Below are 22,713 nucleotides of genomic sequence, written 5' to 3' on the forward strand. Positions count from 1 at the left end.
CCGGACGCGCAGGCTCAGAGGCCGTGGGTCACGGGCCCAGCCGCTCTGCGCCATGTGGGATCCTCCCGGACCGGGGCACGAACCCGTGCCCCCTGCACCGGCAGGCGGACTCCCAACCACTGCGCCACCAGGGAAGCCCCTCTTTCCTGTTTTTAAAGGGCTTATCCAGAAGCACCACCTAGCGACTTCTCCTTACATCTCATTGTCTGGGCTGTATCACTCGGCCACTCCTGATTGCTGCTCCAGACAAAGTGAGGGCTCTGTTAGGAAAAAGGAGAGGGTGAATATTGGGCAGGTACCCACTAGTGTTTGCTGAGGCACCCACAGTGCCTCCTGACTCACCTGCCCACCTCCACTCTCTTCCTTAATCCATTGCACACAGTGACCAGACCAGTCATCCCGGAACTTGGCTCCAAATTCATCATACTACTTCTCTGCCAATTTTATTGAGGTATAATTAACAAAACCATATATATTTAAAGCGTACAATGTGATGATTTGATATACATATATATTGTGAAGTGATTATCACAGTCAAGTCAGTTAACACATCCCCCATCTCACATAGTTACCATTTATTCTTGTGGGTGAGTGGCGGGAATGCTTAAAATCTACTCTCTTAGCAAATTTCAGGTATACAGAACTATATGGTCACAGTGCTGTTCCTTAGGTCCCCAGAACTTATTCACCTTGTAACTGAGTGTACCCTTTGACCAACATCTCCTTTTTCCCCTACTCACCAGCCCCTGGCAACCACCCTTCCACTCTCTGTTTTTATGAGTTCAGCATTTTTTAATATGTCTAAAATCACTAGTCATAATGTCCTTCAGGTTCATTTATGTTGTTGCAAGAGGCAGGACTTCTTTTTTAAATCCATTCATCTCTCAAGGGACAGTTTGGTTGTTTCCATATCTTGGCTATTGTGAATCATGCTACAAAGAACATGAGAGTGCACATGTCTCTTGGGGATACTAATTTTGTTTCCTTCATATATATATATATACACACCCAGAAGTGGGATTGTTGGAGCATATGGTAGCTCTATTTTTAATTGTTTGAGGAACCTCTTTACTGTTTTCCATAGTGGCTGCACCAATTCCCACCACTGTTGGGAATTGCTGTCCTAAGAGGTGTGAGGTGATACCTCACTGTGGTTTTGATTTCCATTTCCCTGATGATTAGCGATGCTGAGCATCTTTTCTTGTACCTATTGTCCATTTGTATGTCCTCTTCGGAAAAATGTCTCTTTAGTTCTGCCCATTTTTTAATCGAATTGTTTGGGTTTTTTGCTGTTGATACATGTGAATTCCTTGTATATTTCAGATCTTAATGCCTTATCAGATATATGGTTTGTGCTATGGTTTGAATGTTTGTGTCCCCCCAGAATTCATTTTGATGTCCTGATGTGATGCTATTAAGAGGTGAAGCCTTTGGGAGGTAATTAATGGCTTTATAAAGAAGGCCTCAGAAGCTGACTAGCCCCCTTCCACCTTTCAAGGACACAATGAGAAAGCACTGGCCATGAATCAGGAAGAGAGCCCTCACTAGCCACCACATGGAATCTGTGGCGCCATGATCTTGGACTTCTAGCCTCCAGAACTGTGATAAATACATTTCTGTTGTTTATAAGCGACCCAGTCTCTAGTTTTTTGTTATAGCAGCCCGAATGGACAAAGACAGTTTGCAAATATTTTCTCCCACTCTGTTGATTATTTTGTTTTGTCGATTATTTCCTTTTCCATGCAGAAGCTTTTTAGTTTGATGTAGTCCTACTTGTTTATTTTTGTTTTTTGTTGCCTGTGCTTTTGGTGTCATATCCAAAAAATCATTGCCAAGAATAGTGTCAGGGACCTTTTTTCCTATGTTTTCTTCTAGGAGTTTTACGGTTTCGGGTCTTATGTTTAGGTCTTCAATGCATTTTGAGTTAATTTTTTTGAATTGTATAAAATAGGGATGCAGTTTCTTTCTTTTTTTTTTTTAAATAGGTCTTTATTGGAGTATAATTGCTTCACATTACGGTGGTAGTTTCTGTTGTACAGCAAAGTTAATCAGCCATATGCATACATATATCCCCATATCCCCTCCCTCTTGAGCCTCTATCCCACCCCTCTAGGTCGTCACAAAGCACCAAGCTGATCTCCCTGTGCTATGCTGCTGCTTCCCACTAGCTAACTGTTAACATGTTGATGTTACTCTCACTTTGCCCCAGCTTCCCCCTCTGTCCCCGCCCCCCGCCATGTCCTCAAGTCCATTCTCTATGTCTGCGTCTTTATTCCTGCCCTGCCACTAGGTTCATCAGTACCACTTTTTTTTTTTTTTTTTTTTTTTTTTTTGGTGGTACGCGGGCCTCTCACTGTTGTGGCCTCTCCTGTTGCGGACCACAGGCTCCGGACGCGACGGCTCAGTGGCCATGGCTCACGGGCCCAGCCGCTCCACGGCATGTGGGATCTTCCCGGACCGGGGCACGAACCCGTGTCCCCTGCATCGGCAGGCGGACTCTCAACCACTGCGCCACCAGGGAAGCCCCCAGTACCACTTTTTTTTAGATTGCATATGTATGCGTTAGTATACAGTATTTGTTTTTCTCTTTCTGACTTACTTCACTCTGTATGACAGACTCTAGGTCCATCCACCTCACTACAGATAACTCAGTTTCGTTTCTTTTTATGGCTGAGTAATATTCCATTGTATATATGTGCCACATCTTCTTTATCCGTTCATCTGTCGATGGACATTTAGGTTGCTTCCATATCCTGGCTATTGTAAACAGTGCTTCAATGAACATTGTGGTACATACGTCTTTTTTTTTTTTTTTTTTTTTGCGGTATGCGGGCCTCTCCCTATTGTGGCCTCTCCCGTTGCGGAACACAGGCTCCGGACACGCAGGCTCAGCGGCCATGGCTCATGGCCCAGCTGCTCCGTGGCATGTGGGATCTTCCTGGACCGGGGCACAAACCTGTGTCCCCTGCATCGGCAGGCAGACTCTCAACCACTGCGCCACCAGGGAAGCCCCGTACGTCTCTTTTTGAATTATGGTTTTCTCAGGGTATATGCCCAGTAGTGGGATTGCTGGGTCATATGGTAGTTCTACTTTAGTTTTTTAAGAAATCTCTGTACTGTTCTCCATAGTGGTTGTATCAATTTACATTCCCACCAACAGTGCAGGAGGGTTCCCTTTTCACCACATCCCCTCTTGCATTTATTGTTCTAGATTTTTTGATAATGGCCATTCTGACCAGTGTGAGGTGATACCTCATTGTAGTTTCGGTTTGCATTTCTCTAATAATTAGTGATGTTGAGCATCTTTTCATGTGCCTCTTGGCCATCTGTATATCTTCTTTGGTGAAATGTCTATTTAGGTCTTCCACCCATTTTTTAATTGGATTATTTGGTTTTTTTGATATTGAGCTCCATGAGCTGTTTGTATATTTTAGAGATTAATCCTTTGTCCATTGTTTCATTTGCAAATATTTTATCCCATTCTGAGGGTTGTCTTTTTGTCTTGTTTATGTTTTCCTTTGCTATGCAAAAGCTTTTAAGTTTCATTAGGTCCCATTTGTTTATTTTTGTTTTTATTTTCATTACTCTAGGAGGTGGGTCAAAAAAGATCTTGCTGTGGTTTATGTCAGAGTGTTTTTCCTATGTTTTCCTCTAAGTTTTATAGTGTCTGATCTTACATTTAGGTCTTTAATCCATTTTGAGTTTATTTTTGTGTATGGTGTTAGGGAGTGTTCTAATTTCATTCTTTCACATGTAGCTGTCCAGTTTTCCCAGCACCACTTATTGAAGAGGCTGTCTTTTCTCCATTGTACGTTCTTGCCTCCTTTGTTGTAAATTAGGTGATCATATGTGCGTGGGTCTGTCTCTGGGCTTTCTGTCCCGTACCATTGATCTATATTTCTGTTTTTGTGCCAGTACCATACTGTCTTGATTACTGTAGCTTTGTAGTATAGTCAGAAGTCGGGGAGCCTGATTCCTCCAGCTCCGTTTTTCTTTCTCAAGATTGCTTTGGCTATTCGGGATCTTTTGTGTCTCCATATGAATAGTAAAATTTTTTGTTCTAATTCTGTGAAGAATGCCGTTGTTAGTTTGATAGGGACTGCATAGAATCTGTAGATTGCTTTGGGTAGTATAGTCATTTTCGCAATATTGATTCTTCCAATCCAAGAACATAGTATATTTCTCCATCTGTTTCTGTCATCTTTGATTTCTTTCATTAGTGTTTTATAGTTTTCTGAGTACAAGTCTTTCACCTCTTTATGTAGGTTTATTCCTAGGTATTTTGTTCTTTTTGTTGCAGTGGTAAATGGGATTGTCTCCTCAATTTCTCTTTCTGATTTTTCATTGTTAGTGTGTAGGAATGCCAGAGATTTCTGTGCATTAATTTTGTATCCTGCAACCTTACCAAATTCATTGATTAGTTCTAGTAGTTTTCTGGTGGTACAGGATTTTCTATGTATCATGTCATCTGCAAACAGTGACAATTTTACTTCTTCTTTTCCAATTTGTATTCCTTTTATTTCTTTTTCTCCTCTGATTGCCATGGCTAGGGCTTCCAAAACTATGTTGAATAATAGTGGCGAGAGTGGACATCCTTGTCTTGTTCCTGATCTTAGTGGAAATGCTTTCAGTTTTTCATCATTGAGTATGATGTTTGCTGTGGGTTTGTCATATATGGCCTTTATTATGTTGAGGTAGGTTCCCTCTATGTCCATTTTCTGGAGAGGTTTTATCATAAATGGGTGTTGAATTTTGTCAAAAGCTTTTTCTGCATCTATTGAGATGATCATATGGTTTTTATTCCTTAATTTGTTAATATGGCGTATCACATTGATTGACTTACGTATACTGAAGAATCCTTGCATCCCTGGGATAAATCCCACTTGATCATGGTGTATGATCCTTTTAATATGTTGTTGGATTCTGTTAGCTAGTATTTTGTTCAGGATTTTTACATCTGTCTTCATTAGTGATATTGGTCTGTAATATTCTTTTTTTGTGATATCTTTTTCTGGTTTTGGTATCAGGGTGATGGTGGCTTCGTAGAATGAATTTGGGAGTGTTCCTCCCTCTGCAAGTTTTTGGAAGAGTTTGAGAAGGATCAGTGTTAGCTCTTCTCTAAATGTTTGATAGAATTCGCCTGTGAAGCCATCTGGTCCTGGACTTTTGTTTGTTGGATGATTTTTAATTACAGTTTCAATTTAATTACTTGTGATAGGTCTGTTTATACTTTCTAATTCTTCCTGGTTCAGTCTTGGAAAATTGTACCTTTCCAAGAATTTGTCCATTTCTTCGTGGTTGTCCATTTTATTGGCATATAGTTGTTTGTAGTAGTCTCTTATAATCCTTTGTATTTCTGCAGTGTCGGTTGTGATTTCTCCTTTTTCATTTCTAATTTTATTGATTTGTGTCCTCTCTCTTTTTTTCTTGATGAGTCTGGCTAAGGGTTTATCAATTTTATCTTCTCAAAGAACCAGCTTTTAGTTTTATTGATCTTTGCTATTGTTTTCTTTGTTTCTATTTCTTTTATTTCTGCTCTGATCTTTATGATTTCTTTCCTTCTACTGACTTTGGGTTTTCTTTGTTCTTCTTTCTGTAGTTGCTTCAGGTGTAGGGTTAGATTGTTTATTTGAGATTTTTCTTGTTTCTTGAGGTGAGATTGAATTGCTATAAACTTCCCTCTTAGAACTGCTTTTGCTGCGTCCCATAGGTTGTGGGTTGTCGTGTTTTCATTGTCATTTGTTTCTGTGTATTTTTTTATTTCTTCTTTGATTTCTTCAGTGATCTCTTGGTTATTTAGTAGCGCACTGTTTAGCTTCCATGTATTTGTGTTTTTACAGTTTTTTTCCTGTAATTGATTCCCAGTCTCATAGCGTTGTGGTCAGAAAAGATGCTTGATATGATTTCAGTTTTCTTAAATTTTCTGAGGCTTGATTTGTGACCCAAGATGTGATCTATCCTGGAGAATCTTCCGTGTGCACTTGAAAAGAAAGTGTATTCTGCTACTTTCAGGCAGAATGTTCTTATAAATATCAATTAAACCTATCTGGTCTGTTGTGTCATTTAAAGGTTGTGTTTCCTTATTTATTTTCTGTTTGATCTGTCCTTTGGTGTGAGTGGGGTGTTAAAGTCCCCTACTATTATTGTGTTACTGTTGATTTCCCCTTTCATGGTTGTTAGCATTTGCCTTAGGTATTGGGGTGTTCCTATGTTGGGTGCATAAACATTTACAATTGCTATATCTTCTACTTGGATTGATCCCTTGATCATTATGTACTGTCCTTCCTTATCTTTTGTAACAGTCTTTATTTTAAAGTCTATTTTATCTGATATGAGTATTGCTGCTCCAGCTTTCTTTTGATTTCCATTTGCATGGAGTATCTTTTTCCATCCCTTCACTTTCAGTCTGTATGTGTCCCTAGGTCTGAAGTGGGTCTCTTGTAGACAGCATATATATGGGCCTGTTTTTGTATCCATTCAGCCAGTCTGTGTCTTTTGGTTGGGGCATTTAATCCATTTACATTCAGGGTTATTATCAATATGTATGTTCCTGTTACCGTTTTCTCAACTGTTTTTGGTTTGTTTTTGTGGGTCTTTTTCTTCTCTTGTGTTTCCTGCCTAGAGAAGTTTCTTTAGCATTTGTTGTAAAGCTGATTTGATAGTGCTGAATTCTCTTAGCTTTTGCTTGTCTGAAAAGCTTTTGATTTTTTCCATTGAATCTGAATGAGATCCTTGCTGGGTAGAGTAATCTTGGTTGTAGGTTTTTCTCTTTCATCACTTTAAGTATATCCTGCCACTCCCTTCTGGCCTGCAGAGTTTCTGCTGAAAAATCAGCTGATAACCTTATGGGGATTCCTTTGTATGTTATTTTTTGTTTTTCCCTTGCCGCTTTTAGTGTTTTTTCTTTGAAATTAATTTTGGTTAGTTTGATTAATATGTGTCTTGGTGTGCTTCTCCTAGAGTTTATCCTGCATGGGGCTCTCTGTGCTTCCTGGATTTGGGTGACTATTTCCTTTCCCATGTTAGGGAAGTTTTCAACTATAATCTCTTCAAATATTTTCTCAGATACTTTCTTTTTCTCCTCCTCTTCTGGGACCCCTATAATTTGAATGTGGTGTGTTTAGTGTTGTCCCAGAGGTCTCTGACATTGTCTTCAATTGTTTTCATTCTTTTTTGTTTATTCTGCTCCTCAGCAGTTATTTCCACCATTTTGTCTTCCAGCTCACTTATTCGTTCTTCTGCCTCAGTTATTCTGTTATTGATTCCTTCTAGTGTATTTTTCATTTCAGTTATTGTGTTGTTCATCTCTGTTTCTTCTTTAGTTCTTCTAGATCTTTGTTAAACATTTCTTGTATTGTCTCAATCCGTTCCTCCATTATATTTCTGAGATTCTGGATCACGTTTACTATCATTACTCTGAATTCTTTTTCAGGTAGATTGCCTATTTCCTCTTCATTTGTTTGGTCTTGTAGGTTTTTACCTTGCTCCTTCATCTGTGACATATTTTTTTGTCATCTCATTTTTTTTTTTTTTTTTAATGTGTGGGATTGTGTTCCTGTCTTACTGGTTGTTTGGCCTGTGGCTTCCAACACTGGAGTTTGTAGGCTGTTGGGTAGAGCTGGGTCTTGGTGCCAAGATGAGGACCTCCAGGAGACCTCACTCCGATAAGTATTCCCTGGGGTCTGAGGTTCTCTGTTAGTCCAGTGGTTCAGACTCAGAGCTCCCACCACAGGAGCTTCTGCCTGAACCCTGGCTCGTGATCCAAGATCCCACAAGCCGTGCGGGGCGGCAACAAAAGAAAGGAGAACAATAACAAAGTAAAAAATATAATTAGACTAGGAAACTAACAGATATGTTAGAAAGAATATAAAAATAAAAATATAGATGAAACAACAACCAGAAGATAAAACAGAACCACAATAGTAAAAAAGAGGATAAATTTTTTTTTAAAAAAAGGTGGAAAAGGCCTTGGCTGTGGAGGGCAGGGCCTAAACAGGAGTGGGGTTTGGGTGGTGGGCAGGGCCTATGCTTAGGACCCACAGGGCTGGAAAAGGTCCTGGAGGCTGTTGGGGGTGGGGCTTAGGCTTAACAGAGGGGGCCCAGGCGTCCCTCCTGCCTCCAGTCTCAGAGGACAGGGGACCCCACCTGGGAGTCCAGTAGGCTTCCTGGGCTCGAGTGGGTGGGGCAGACACCCACTGGTCCTGGAGGGTCTCTCCCACCTGCCTCTTCTGTTCTCCCCCTACACCCCCAGGGCCACCTCGGCCTGCAGGGGTCCTCTGAGGGCGTAGGACCTGGCCTGAGAGTCGGGCAGACTTCCCTGGCCCATTGGGCAGGGGAAATGCTGGGTGCCCTCCCCACTGATCTGAGCCCCTGAGGGTGCCTCCAGGTGTGCAAACCCCTCCCCCCTCCTCAGCCGCCCCTCAGGGGCTCTGGTCCTGTCTGGCCTCCACTTCTCCTCCCCACTCAGTCCCCTGATGTCCTACCAGTTCGCTTGGGGGTTCTTCCTGTCTCCTTGGGCATCAAGGTCCCCCACCAGCGTCCAGCAGGCACCCTAGTTGTGGGGAGACAGGAACTCTGTGTCTTCCCACACTGCCATCTTGACTCTGCCCCCAGTTTCATTCTTTTGCATGTGGATATCCAGTTTTCCCAGCACCATTTACTGAAGTCTGTCCTTTCTCCATTGTGTATTCTTGGCACCCTTGTTAAAGATTAGTTGACCATATATGTGTGGGCTTATTTCTGGGCTCTCTGTTCTATTCCTTTGGTCTATGTGTCTGTTTTTATAGCAGTTCCATACTGATTTGCTTACTATAGCTTTGTAATACAGCTGGAAATCAGGACGTGTGATGCCTCCAGCTTTGTTCTTCTTTCTCAGTATCACTTTGGCTATTTGGGTTTTTATTTTGTTTTTCATAGTTCCATATGAATTTTAGGATTTTTTTTCTATTTCTGTGAAAAATGCCATTGGAATTTTGGTGGGGATTGCATTGAATCTATAGATGGCTTTGCATAGTATGAACATTTTAACAGTGTTAATTCTTCCAATTCAAGAATACAAAATATCTTTCCATTTGCCTTCTTCGGTTTCTTTGATCAATGTCTTACAGTTTTCAATGTATAGGCCTTTCACCTTCTTGGTTAAATTTATTACTAAGTAATTTTTAAAAAGCTATTGTAAATGAAATCATTTTCTTAATTTTTCTTTCGATAGTTCATTGTCACTATAGAGAAAAGCAACTAATTTTTAAATAAATTTTATTTTGGGCTGCATTGGGTCTTTGTTGCTGCGCATGGGCTTTAGTTGCAGCGAGTGGGGGCTACTCTGTTGCGGTGCACGGGCTTCTCATTGCAGTGGCTTCTCTTGTTGCAGAGCATGGGCTCTAAGTGCGTGGGCTCCAGTAGTTGTGGCACACAGGCTCAGTAGTTGTGGCTCATGGGCTCTGGAGTGCAGGCTCAGTAGTTGTGGCGCACAGGCTTTGTTGCTCTGCGGCATGTGGGATCCTCCCGGACCAGGGCTCGAACCCATGTCCCCTGCACTGGCAGGTGGATTCTTAACTACTGTGCCACCAGGGAAGTTCAAAAGCAACTAAGTTTTGTATGTTGGTTTTGTATACTGAATTTGTTGATTACTTCTGACAGTTTTTTGGTAGTCTTTAGCATTTTCTAAAGACTAATATACAGTATTAAGATCATGTCATCTGGAAACAAAGTTTTACTTCCTCCTTTCCTATTTGGATGCCTTTCATTTCTTTTTCTTGCCTAATTTCTCTGGCTAGGTCTGTGTTGAATAGAAGTGGCAAGAGTAGGTATCTTTGTCTTGTTCCTGATCTTACAGAGTGGGCATCATTGTCTTGTTCACTACTGGGTATGAAGTTAGCTGGGGGCTTGTCATGTGTGGCCTTTATAACATTGAGGTACATTCTTTCTATACCTAATTTGTTGAGAGTTTTCATCATGAAAGAATGTTGAATTTTGTCAGATGCTTTTTCTGTATTTATTGAGATGATCATACCATTTTTATTCTTCATTCTGTTAATGTGGTGTATTGATTTGTGTATGTTGAATCATCCTTGCATGGTAAGGATAAATCCCACTCGATCATGATGTACGATCCTTTTAATGTGCTGTTGAATTCAGTATGCTAGTGTTTTGTTGAGGACTTTTGTGTTCACCAGGGATATTGGTCTGTAATTTTCTTTTCTTGTAGTGTCCTTGTTTGGTGTTGATGTCAAAATAATGCTGGCCTTGTAGTATGAATTTGGGAGTGTTTCCTCCTCTTCAGTTTTTTGGAGGAGTTTGAGAAGGATTGGTATTCTTTAAATGTTTGGTACAATTCACCATGAAACTGTCTGGTCCCGAGCTTTTCTTTGTTGGGAGGTTTTTGACTACTGATTAAATCTCCTTACTTGTTATTGGTCTGTTCAGATTTTCTATTTCTTCATGATTCAGGCTTGGTAGGTTGTATGTTTCCAGGAATTTATCCATTTCTTCCAGGTTATCCAGTCTGTTGATGTGTAATTGTTCATGGTAGTCTCTTCCAGCCCTTTGTATTTCTGTGGTATTAGTTGTAATGTCTCCTCTCATTTCTGATTTTAAGTCTTTTCTCTTTTTTTAAAAATTGGTCAAGCTAAAAGTTGGTCAGTTTTGTTTATCTTTTTTTAAAAAACAGCTCTTAGTTTCACTGATCTTTTCTATAATTTTTCTAGTGTCTCTTTATATCTGCTCTGATCTTTATTATTTCCTTTTTTCTGCTAACTTCAGGCTTAGTTTTTTCTTTTTTTAGTTCCTTGAGGTATAAACTAGGTTGTTTATGTGAGATCTTTCTTTTTTCTATTATTTATTTATTTTGCCTGCGCCACGCGGCTTGCAGGATCTTTGGTCCCCCACCAGCGATTGAACCCAGGCCACTGCAGTGAAAGCACCAAGTCCTAACCACTGGTCCGCCAGGGAACTCCCTCTTTTTTCTTAATGTAGGCATTTATTACTGTGAACTTCCCTCTTAGAACTGCTTTTGCTGCATCCCATAAATTTTGGTGTGTAGTACAAGGGACCCTTGAACAACACAGGTTTGAACTGTGTCATCTACTTATATGCACATTTTTTCAGTAAATATGTATTATACTACTACACAATTCTTAGTGCGTTGAATCTGCAGATACAGTCAGCCCTCCAAATATGTGGTTCCGTAAGTTATATGCAGATTTTTGACTGTGTGAAGGGTTGATGCCCCTAAACCCTGCTTTGTTCAAGGGTCACCTGTATTTCCATTTTTGCTTCTAGATATTTCGTTTCCTTTTTGATCCTCTTTGATTTCTTCATCATACTACTGTTTTTTTTTTTTTTTTTTTTTTTTGCGGTTCGCGGGCCTCTCACTGTTGTGGCCTCTCCCGTTGTGGAGCACAGGCTCCGGACGCGCAGGCTCAGCGGCCATGGCTCACGGGCCCAGCCGCTCCGCGGCATGTGGGATCTTCCTGGGCACGAACCCGTGTCCCCTGCATCGGCAGGTGGACTCTCAACCACTGCGCCACCAGGCAAGTCCCCATCATACTACTTTTAAGTCTGTTTCTAAAACATTTATTTTTAGATTCTGTAACATAGATGATGACAATTGTGCGACTCCCACAAACACCAGACTTGGGGGTGGTAGTGGTGGTAGATTTGGCTCTTTGCAGGGATTTAATAGACGGCAGCAAGGGAGGCTGAGCCTAGTCAGGGTTCCTGCTGTGAGCTCAGCCATCTGCCAGCCCCTGCAGGCAAGTGTTCAGTTATTGATCGGCTCAGCATCAGAGCTGTTTGTCGTCAGATGCTTCCCCCAGCTTCACCAAGTGAGAACTTCGGCCACTGAGGTAAGACCATTCGAGAATAAACACCACATCCATCCATCTCCTCTCTCCACAGCCAGCAAATGGAAGAGGACCCAGGCGTGCAGGAACTGGAGGCCCTGATAGACACGATCCAGAGGCAAGGGAAAGATCGCCCGTGCAGGGACAACATCCGCAAGATGTTTCAAATTTATGACAAGGAAGCTTCAGGACATGTGGACAGGGAGACGTTCTTTAAAATCTGTGACTCTCTTCACCTCCCAGTTGATGATTCCTTGGTTAAGGAGGTGAGTAGGAGTTCCTGTTCGGGGTTGATTGCAGAGGCTGGGCACCGCTCACTCGTTGCCAAAGGCAGTTGCATTTGTATTTCATTTTAACTGGGGAAGACTTGGGGTGTTCACATCAGATCTGCTGTTTGGTCCTGATTATGGCATTTGCCCTCGACTCTAGCATTGGCGTCCTTTCCTAACTGCTGCTGTAGGGCATCTCTTTAAGTGGGCAGGGGCCAGACAGCACAGAGCGGCCAGTGAACCATGTCAGGGCTAAAGGAGGGTGGCTGCCAACGGCAGATTGAAAAGGTGGACTGAGCAGGATGGTGGGAGCCTTTGACACCTTCACAGCCTACGTTAGCCCATCAGTAGGGCTGGCGTGGGATAGGGCGTGACTGCTGCCCTGGACAGCAGCATCCGCCAGTAGGGGTCCATGGTCAGCTGCCAGTGGAGGGATGACATGGACGATCTCCTCCGAGAGTTTCCATGAGGGAGCTGGAGAGGGCATTTCATACCTCTTTTTCGTTATAAACCCCTTTGACCAGGGTTACCCTAGAAGTCGGGACAGACTTTCTCGCACCGTTGCCAACGATGGTGGCTAATGTTATTGAGACATTCTCACTGATGAAGAACACTGTGATGCTGTAGTCCTTCTTAATGATACGTTAGGAAAAAGGGATGTTTGGAAGTTAGGTGTCATTTAGGGAAGCCTTCTGTTTGGGGCCAGTGTGACTAGGTTGGAGATGAGGGTTTTTCAGATGGGAACATTAGCAAGGAGTGAGGGAGGCAGGTAGAAGGATAACAGTTCAAGTGGGCCAAATGCCCATCTAGCTTCCCAAGTCTCAGGCTGACAGCACACCCAGCCTTCGATTTCTAAGTCATTTGTGCTATCTGTGACCTGACCTGGGAGAGAGGAGCTGCAGTCAGGGGAGGTGGGACAGGGAAAGCAGGGGCGGGATGGATTTGCACGTCCTTAAAGTGGCCACAGCGGATCACTGTGCTTACTGCCACTCACAGGTGTCTTAGGGCACTTGGTCTGAGCAGTGACATGACTCGATTTTTCTGTTAGGCTGTGATAGCAGCAACCTCTGCTATTCTAAGTCTTACTCTGTGCTGACTGGATGGACAGTCTTGTAATTGAATAAAGAACAGAAATGCTTCGGGAATGACAGTGCTCTTACAAATGTCAAACCTGAAACCTTGGGCAGGCCATTTACTCCATCTGAGCTTTGATCTCGTGAAGATGGGGATACTCTTACCTACCTTCCCGGTTTACAGGACCATTTCAGAATCAGCCAAGGATATATAAAAAGCCTGAGCTGGTTTACAAAGGCAGGGACAGGCACTAAAGAGCGCTGTGCAGCTGAGCTGAAGGCAGCCCATCTGTCTCTCACGGGTTCCCCTTCTCTCTCCCGCAGCTCATCAGGATGTGCTCTCACGGAGAAGACAAGATTGACTACTATAACTTCGTCCGTGCTTTCTCCAACTGACCTGCTGAGGACAGGAAGCACAGTATTTTGAGGTTGGGCCTACGTATACCTGTACTCTTCATAGAGGCATTTACAGAGCTCTTGAAATTATATTTCCTTTTTGGTTCTTTTACCACTGAAGTCTAAATTAAATTGGATCTTGTAGGAGCTAAGGTTGGTGCCTTATTTAGGGAGGGGAGATAGGGGTGTTGTGATGGTTAATTTTATGTGTCAACTTGACTAGATATGGGGTGCCTAGACATTTCTGGGTGTGTCTGTGAGGCCGTTTCTGGATGAGGTTAATATTTGAGTTGGTGGATGGAGTAAAGCAGATGGCCCTCTCCAATGTGGGTGGGCCCCACCCATTCCATTAAAGGCTTGAATAGAACAAAAAGGCTGACCTTTCCCTAATGAGAGAGAAGTCCTTCGGCCTGCTTTGACATCGGCTTTTTCCTGCTTTTGGACTCAAACTGAGACATTGGCTCTTCTGGGGCTCCAGCCCGCTGGCCTTCAGACAGGAACTACTCCATCAGCACTCAGAGGCCTCCAGGTCTCTGGCTACAGATACTGGAGCTTGTCAGCTTCCTCGGTTACAGGAGCCAATTCCTTAATCGTCAGTCTCTTTCTCTATATATATATACAGCCTAATCGGTTCTGCTTCTCTGGAGAAAGAACCCTGACTAATGCAGGAGGAGGATGCATAGAATTTGCTCAGACAGACATCAGGTCTGGTGTGGTGCTGCAGACAGTACTGCCCGCCCCGCCCCACCCCGCCGGGAAGTAGACGTCATGTTTTCCAATTGCAGTTCTAGGCCCATTAGTAGACCTGCATTTTATTTCATTTTATTATTTACTTATTTAAATTTATTTTTGGCTGTGTTGGGTCTTTGTTGCTGCGTGCGGGCTTTCTCTAGTTGCGGCGAGCGGGGGCTACTCTTCGTTGTGGTGCGTGAGCTTCTCACTGCAGTGGCTTCTCTTGTTGTGGAGCACGGGCTCTAGGCACGCGGGCTCAGTAGTTGTGGCTCACAGGCTCTAGAGCGCAGGCTCAGTAGTTGTGGTGCACGGGCTTAGTTGCTTTGCGGCATGTGGGATGTTCCCGGACCAGGGCTCGAACCCATGTCCCCTGCATTGGCAAGCAGACACTGTGATAATAGGAAATATCACAGTGTGATACACTGATTTGTTTCATGAAACTTTTGTTTCAAATGAGTGTGTATTTACTGGGTCATGATGTAAAACATTTCTTTATGTGGGCTGTAGTTAAAAAAAAAAAAAATTTACTGCTTTTAGAGAGGCTGGCCTCAAGATAGGCAGAAAAGACCAGTAGCAGCTACTGGTTATCGACTGAGCTCTGATGGACTTTTCAGAAGCAGGGCTGCTCCTTAGCTGAAGTCAGCCACCAACTTCATCTTTATAAATGCTGTCTCTGATTCCTTCCTACCTGTACTCCGTCTGTACCACCAGGGGCCTGAAAATACCATCTAATTAGAGTGTATCAAGCCCGTAGCTGTAGGCTTTAGGGGTACCTGAGAAGACGTCTCTAGATGTTTCCAGAAAATCAAGGGTCACTTGGGTGAGTGACTAGCCTGCTGGTGTAGGAGCAGGAGCATGTTCCTGTGAGAAAGTGAGTGCTTTATTTGACCCCTGAGCTTAGCATTTACTAGCCCTAAACCTTACCCCCACCATCCCCTGCGAAAACAAGCAAACCAGCCAGCCGACACCCCCCAAAATGCTGAGCCCAGATGAGCAGGCAGGCTCAGAAAGGGCAACGGTCACCAGCTTCTCCGGCTGAGCCGCTCGCTCTCCGCTGGCACTGTGCCTTTGCCCCAGGTACATGGCTCCTGTTGGGTCCTCATAGCCCATGCCTGTCCTCAACTAACTGCACTCATCTCCTGAGCTCTCTCTGGAGATGGTTCTGGAAAAACAGCAGACAGCCATGGGCAACAGGCCATCTGATGCCAGCAGTGTCCTGTGCCACTGCTGGTACCAACACTCAGACAGCAACTATTCAGCACCTACACTGACATCTGGTGGCTTTTACACACAGACTTAGTCCCATCCTCTCCTAGCCAAGTGACACCATAACACAGTCGTCCCCCTTATCCACACTTTCACTTTCCAGTTTTAGTTAAACATGGTCAGCCATGGTCTGGAAATATTAAATGGAACGCTCCAGAAATAATTCTTAAGTTTTAAACTGTGTGCCATTCTGAGTAGCGTGATGAGATCTTGCGCCCTCCCACTTTGTCCCTCCGGGGATCCCCAGCTGTCGGCATTGTCAGGGCTCAGTGATCCACGGTCACCTGGAGCAAGTGATCCTCTCCTGACGCGTCGTCAGAAGGCCAGTAGAGCCCAGCGCTCCACCACAGGGTCTGCATCATCCAGCTCACGCCACCTTGTCACTCGGGCACTCAGTCACCTCACATCGTAAGAAGAAGGGTGAGTGCAGCTCAGGAAGATGTTTTTAGAGATCACATTCACATAACTTTCATTATGGTATATGGTTATAATTGTTCTATTTTATTAGCATTGTTAATCTCTTACTGTGCCTAATTTATAGACTTCACCATAGGTAGGTATGTGTAGGAAAAAACATAGCATATTTAGGGCCCAGAACTCTCTGGGGTTTCAGGCATCCACTGGGGGGTCTCGGAACATATTCCCATGGATGATGGGGGCAGCCGTACAGCAGGCATCAGGCACAGTGCGCCTCCTTGTGGCGCTTCCTGCCCACACAGCCCGTGTCACCACACTCCTTTCCACGTTCACACTTCCCTGTTACAGACACCAATAAGAATGAGGCTTATTACTACCCACCACTCAATGTAACTGACTCCTTCTCCGTCCTTAATTCCAACTCCCTAACTCACATGACCACAACGAACAAATACGTATCTCAAAAGATATGCAAGAAATGACAGTGAAAAATGTTAGAAATGAGGCTGAAATTGATGCGAACTCGTTCTTCATATAAAAGCAAATGTGAGCAATGCAAACAAGACTAGTTGAGGCAAAGTCTTGCAAAAATAAAGTTGCCAGCGATATTATTTTAAAGCGCTCTTATCCTTTTCAGTCTTCAGGGGAGAAACACTCTAATCAATTCCCAGATAGCCATCTAAGAGGTGGAATAAAATAATGCTTGCAACTTAAAAAAGCAAATGTGAGCATCCAGATAAAAAGGAATAGAAGGAATTATACCCGAGACAAGCAGGCGAATAATTCAAGGCCTTTTATTCAGTTATTTCAAAAATATTTGTCGATCATTTGTTTCAAAATGTACATTTAAAAAAATCCATACAAAACCGTAATTTGTTTTAAAACCAGACAGAAAAAAAAAAGGATTTGGAAAAATGTTCACTGAAAGTAAAAAGAGCCCCCCCCCCAAAAAAAAACCCTTTTACATGAAAGCATAAATATGGCAGGTACAAATTTTCCTTGAGTTCCTTGTTGAAATTTGGTCCATAACATGAACAGGCTAAAGTAGAAAAACAAAAAAACGCTTTGTCCACATTTGCATTATGAGTTGCTCAGGGCACCGGCAGCCTCAGCTCATCCTTCAGATGTTTGTTAAACAAGAGGAACCGAAAAAATGAGGTGTGTAGTCTCATTACATAAACACTGAATCAGTACCCAAGGAAAGGGTGGTACTTACAACCAGTCAGATCTGATCAGATGACCAGGGCTGTCCATGTGTGGCCGATTCCCAGGAAAACCTCCTTCCTCTCCACACGAACAAGAAACTCTAGAACCCTTACAGCGAACTGATGGTGATGCCTCAGGTGTCACACGGATCTTATTCCCAGATGCTGACTTATTAATGCCCCATCACGAGGAGGATGTTTTTCCTTTTCAACAGTTTTAAAACTATATGGACTTCAAAGATGATGCTACAGTGTTCCACTTAGAGTGCCACCAGGGTCACAAGAATGACAGCAACAGAGGGAGCGTGGCTACTGTTTCTTCTGTGGGGATGACGACCACCCTCCCGTGGGTCCTGTCCACCCCAGTGGCCAGGCACTGGAAGGGACAGACGGCCTGTGGGAAAGACCACTGGCTAGGAGAGGTATTGCACAACCCGGAAGAGCAAAGGCGAGGGGCGGGCACACCGTGTGGGGGGGAGGGGTGCCCTGCAACAGTCCCCCCGGACCCACGTCAGACGGGCACCTGTGAGCGCCGCTTGTGACCGGGAAGTGAGAGTAAACACCTTACCGCAGAAACGCGGGGTTGAACGGGAAGCAGTATGGATGAGAAGAGGCTAGAGCCAGGGTGCCTCCTCTTTCACGTGCAAGGGGAGCTGGATGAGCAAGGCTTACCACGTGGGCCGAGGCGCGGAAGTCTGGTGCCCCTGGGAGCCCCGAGCTTCTCTGACAGGCAGGTGCCCTTGAAGGGGCCCTCACAGCCACCAGACACAAGGGAGAAACCGGACACCACCAGACCTGGACAGTGGCGGGGGTGGCGGTGAGGCTAAGACGAATGAGGTGAAACTGTCACAATCCGTGTCCCTTTAACATGTAACTGTGCCAGGGCCCGGGGGGCTGGCCACACAGTGCAAGTGGAGGCCAGGAGACCATGGCACATAAGGCACTTCTGACACAAAAAGATACAGGGTCAGCTCGGGGCAAAAAGGGGCCGCACAGAGCCGGAATCCCCGTGCTTCTCGGGGCCCTCCGTAAAGAGAGCGAGCCGCTGGGGGGAAGGGGGCAGGGGACTGGCAGTCACCCTCAGCCTTTTGAGAGGAGTCACTGTTCACGAGAGAACTAGGCTCCAGGAGGGAGCTGGTGAAGGCTCCTCGCGGGTCGGAGACTCGGCCTGAGTTCCAAGTGATCTGTCAAGACCCAGTTCTCCAGTCCCGCCCAGGCCCTCCTGAGGAGCTGGGCTGTGAGCTAGGATGGCAGCTGGGGGTGGGGGGGTGGGGGGGAAGGCCACTCCCCACAGAAGCAGAGGCCCCGGCCACCAGGAATGGTTCTGTTCACTGAGACGCTGACGCCCCAACAGGGGAGTGAGTCCCGTGCCGACCTCCCTGGCCCTCAGGCCTAGCACAGACCACCAAGGAGGCTGAAGCCCGAAGGAAACCCTAAGTGGTGGGGGGGGCTTTGCACCACTTTGAATTTAAAAAGGCTCCCAGGGACTAGAATTCTGTGTGGAATCGGGAGGGGGCGCACTCTCCGCCCCTATACCTCTTACTCAGCACTTAGGAGAAAGTCAAAGGTACGGAGAAAGAAGGTCCCCACAGCAAACGCAGCCACATGCATGCCAGAACAGCCCGCCCGGCGCCAAGGCCTTCAAGTCAAGAGGAGCGTCTGCAGAGGTGGCCAGAGCACAGGTGTCGAGTCTGGTTTCTGAAACGTTGGTAGCTCCACCTTGGGACAGGAAGGGAAAAGGTTCTCCGCCAAGATGCAGGTCTGGCTCGGCCTGCTTCTCCTTCCCCCAGAACCTGCCCTGCCTTCAGAAGGGTCACCTGTAACCTACTATAGTGTAGCTATCAGAGCCTGGAGGATAAAAATAACTTCCCATCACGGAGCCTCCAAGGAGGGGCACTGGCAGCTGGGACCACCCGTCCATCCCCCAGCCTCTCCCACACCACCCTGCCCGGCGCCCCTGCACGCGTGCCAGCCAGGGATGCTGGGAGGGCGGGGGCTGCTGAGGTAGGTTAGCATCTGCTCTACTCCTGGCGGATGGCACTGAGTGGCCTCTCAAACTCGGGGGTCTGGCCGGGCCTTCACAGAGAGTGTTTAAGACTGAACAACATAGAACGGCCAAATCAGGACAAGCCAACCCAACAGGCTCTCAGGACGGACTGGAAGTGAGTTCTTTCGGCCCCTGGTAACATGCTGCGAGCCAGCCTGCCATGGCTTGGCTCTGCTCTGAAGCAAACATGCCAGGCACGCCTGGGGTGACAGAACACCTACAGTTTTCCTCTCACCCTCTCCTCAAACCATTCCTGAAACTGGCCGGTGGGATGCTAGCCTCACGCATGGTCTCAGGGGTTTCACGCAGCAGGAAAGATTTTCCCAACTCTCAATCAGGGACCCAACCCCGTCCTTTAGGAGGTGGCGAGAGTTAGCCCGGGCTGGTGGTACTACCTTGAGGAGGCACACGGTACGAGGGGCCAACTTACAGGAGACCAAGGGCACACCAAGCACGTGGGCTCTGGCGGCGATCACCTCTGAATGTGAGAAGAGTCACTGCCCGATGGCAGGACCTCGGCTGCAGCTCCCACCTCCCGAGCCCACAGCAAGGAGGCCAGGTACCCGCTGAAGGCATGACTCAGCAGGGCTCCCTGGTGGGGGCGCGGCCTCCTGCACACAGCAGGAGCAGTGCCAAGGCCAGGGACACAGCCTGGAGAGGACTGGGCCAGGCTTAGGAGGCTGCAGGCTGACGTGGGCTGCACAGCATCCCTAGGCCAAGTAGGAACACTGGCTCAGTCACAGTCACAGCCACAGCCACGAGCGGGGAGGGAGGACCATTTGACTGAATGGCTGAGGAGTTCCAGACTGGGCCTGCGGGGTTGGTACAAGCCGCCCTTTCACCAATATTCTGCTTTGCAGCCTAGATAACTGTCAGGGAAGGAGAAGGAAAGATGGGAGGAATTCGCATTTTCAAAAGCGCTGTCCCTCTCCTAAGGGTAATCAAAATAAGAGAAGATCTTCCCATCTCCCCGGCCTAATCCTGAACAGAGAGATGAGGGTCTACCAGGGTGTCAGGAAGCAAGTCCCCAAGCACTAGTAGATTAAAACTTCTCTCTGATGCAAGTGATCTGGAGAAGGGAGCTGCCTTGATAAAAAGACCCACTTCCCCGCCTTCTGGGTAATAATCCAGTTTGGTTTCTGCTGTGATGTCAGGAAGAGGACCAGCACATCAAATGACACTAACATTCTTGTGCCCACAGCATTCAGGCCTCCTTGCTGAGAGCCTAGCTCCTTGCTGGAGGCCTTGTCTTTGGGGAGAGGGGGAGAACATGTGCAGGAAGGGGGCCAAAAGATGCACATCGGCATGGCTGTGTCTGCCCATCTAACCAGCAGAGCGATTCTGAGTCAGCCTGGTTTCAAACCATCTAAAACGCTGTGGGTGCGCTCAGCCAACGGCAGCAGAGGACAACAATTCCAAAGGACACTCAGCGAGGCCAGAGGACAAGGGGCCCAGGTGACCAACCCTGGGGCACCAGGGGCCACGGGGGGGCGTAGTGTTCCTGCCGCGAGAGAGATGAAGTCAGGTGCAAGGCCGGCGCCCAACTGGGCTGCTGGGCCTGGGGTTTAGCACCAGCACGTCCCCGGCCAGGCTGCTTGGTTTGGTTTTGGATGCTGGTGAACAGTGGGAAGAGCAATGCAGCTGGACCTGCCAAAGAAAGGCTAGGTTGGCGCCTCCATCATTTCTGCCGCATTACCTTTCCAGAAGAGCCCGCCGCTCTGGTCGCTTTGCCGTTGCTGCAGAGTGGGAAGACTCGTCCTCCTTCAGCGCGTCCCCGACAGAGAGAGCGGGCTGGTGTCCAGGACCGGCCACTGGTGAGCTCTCCCGAGTCATGGGACCCAAGACAGTCAGCACCATCCTTCTGGACCGAGTCATCATGTCCCAAAGCCAAATGCCTTGGCACTTCGAACTAGCAGCGGCCCCACGGGGCCTCAAGATGGTGCGCGCAGGACTGGAATCATACTCTCGTCAGTTCCTCAGCACCTAGGAGACGACGATCCAGGACGGCCAGTCTCCCTTTCTGCTGCCCATCTGCACGGGGATCTGCCGCCGGCCCTGGTGGAGGCTCCCCGGCACGAGGCTGCCGACCCAGACAGGTCCTGGGGACTGGGTGGGGGACGGCCAGCACTACAGGCTTCGCCTCCTCTCGTTGTAAAAATCAGACACAGAAAAATTGCACAGTAAGGTAAATTAACAAGTAAAAAGAGAAGGAAACAGCTGTGAAGGAAGAGAAAGAGGAGGCCAGCAGAAAGGTAACCGTGAGAGGCCAGGCTTCTAGAAAACCCGACACAGGACAGAGGTGAGGATGTGAGGTGGCTGGAGGGAGGGGAAAGAGGAAGATTTTTGGTTTTATTGAGAATGGTTCACAGAGAAAGAAGAGGAGAAAGCCAAGACGTAAGGAAGAGGAAAAGGCCCTGTGTGAAGACAGGTTTCTGCTGTGTGAGATGGCGCATCAGAGCAGGAGGGGGGCCTCCCTGCTGGGCCCGTGAGAGCATTGCTGTTCTCAGCACTGCGGCCCTAAGGAGACTTGAGTTTCTTAGTCCGTGTAGAGGTTCCGTTCTCTGCTTTCACCACTCCGTTTTCGTGGTAACCTGGGAAAGAAGGGAGACAAACGCGGTGTTTCGGCTGGGGCAGGGGCAGGAGGCTGGGCACAGGATGAGCCGAGGGGACCCAGGCTGCAGCCCCCACGGCACAGGGCACCAGCAGGCGGCTCCCAGGGGCTCCTGCCCCCCCAGGGTCTTGCTTCACTTGAGGTGGGTGGTCTCCGACTGTCCTTCCGCGGGAGGGGCTGGATGACACGCAGCCACCAGGGAACAGGCAGAGGCCCGCCCGCCGCCCACCCGGGCCTGAGGCGGGGCCAGAGCCTAGGCCTCAGCTCCTCTCGGGCCCCTGCGGGGCACCAGCCCCCTTCAGCAAAGGTACCAGGACGCGGAACGGTCAGGAGGAGGTAGAGAGGCTGCAGGGACAAGGCCTTACTTTTCACCTGGCACTCCTCTGACAGCAAAAGCGTGCTTTTCATTGTTGCCCTAAACACCCGCGTTTGCTTGCTCAAAGTCAGGCACACCTGGCTGCAGCCCCCCCCCACCCCGTACCCACCCCACCGCCAGCCGGGCCTGACTCCTTGTCACACGCAGCCGCGCACGCGCCCTTGCCCAGCAGGCCACACCTGGAGAGAGGCCGGCGACTCAGGAAACAGAGCCTGGTGCAGACAGGCCCCCAGGCTGGACAGAGAGCGCGGGGCTGGCAGCGAGCGCCCCAGGACCTGGCGGGGGCCAGAGGAGAAGCGGCTGTCTCCCGAACGCTGCCCCCCGAGCACTGTGTCCCCTCAGGCCACCCCTGAAGAGAGAGGCAGAGCCAGCATCCTGGGAGACGGCCAGGCAGAGATGCGGAGCATGGGGGCGGGTGAGGACCCAGAGAACATCAGCCGCCCTTGATAGGGTCCCCGAGGCCACCCTGTGGACATGC

At 47.1% G+C, this 22,713-nt stretch overlaps 2 protein-coding genes across 9 annotated transcripts in view; one reads left to right on the forward strand and one right to left on the reverse strand.

Annotated features, from left to right (window-relative positions):
• EFHC1 (EF-hand domain containing 1) overlaps window positions 1–16,968 on the forward strand; it is a 65,181-nt gene extending 48,213 nt beyond the window's left edge. For both annotated transcript variants that reach the window (XM_032647492.1, XM_032647491.1), the window contains 2 exons: window positions 11,899–12,109; window positions 13,510–16,968. In XM_032647492.1, the coding sequence (XP_032503383.1) occupies window positions 11,899–12,109; window positions 13,510–13,581 (283 nt within the window). In that variant the 3' untranslated portion in view covers window positions 13,582–16,968. The remainder of the gene's footprint in view (window positions 1–11,898; window positions 12,110–13,509) is intronic.
• The window catches only part of TRAM2 (translocation associated membrane protein 2), a 74,801-nt gene continuing 68,858 nt past the window's right edge, over window positions 16,771–22,713 (reverse strand). For all 7 annotated transcript variants that reach the window (XM_032647496.1, XM_032647494.1, XM_032647497.1 and 4 more), the window contains one exon: window positions 16,771–21,839. In XM_032647496.1, the coding sequence (XP_032503387.1) occupies window positions 21,816–21,839 (24 nt within the window). In that variant the 3' untranslated portion in view covers window positions 16,771–21,815. The remainder of the gene's footprint in view (window positions 21,840–22,713) is intronic.

This window comes from Phocoena sinus, chromosome 11 (genome assembly GCF_008692025.1).
Source record: "Phocoena sinus isolate mPhoSin1 chromosome 11, mPhoSin1.pri, whole genome shotgun sequence".
Classification (NCBI taxonomy): Eukaryota; Metazoa; Chordata; class Mammalia; order Artiodactyla; family Phocoenidae; genus Phocoena; species Phocoena sinus.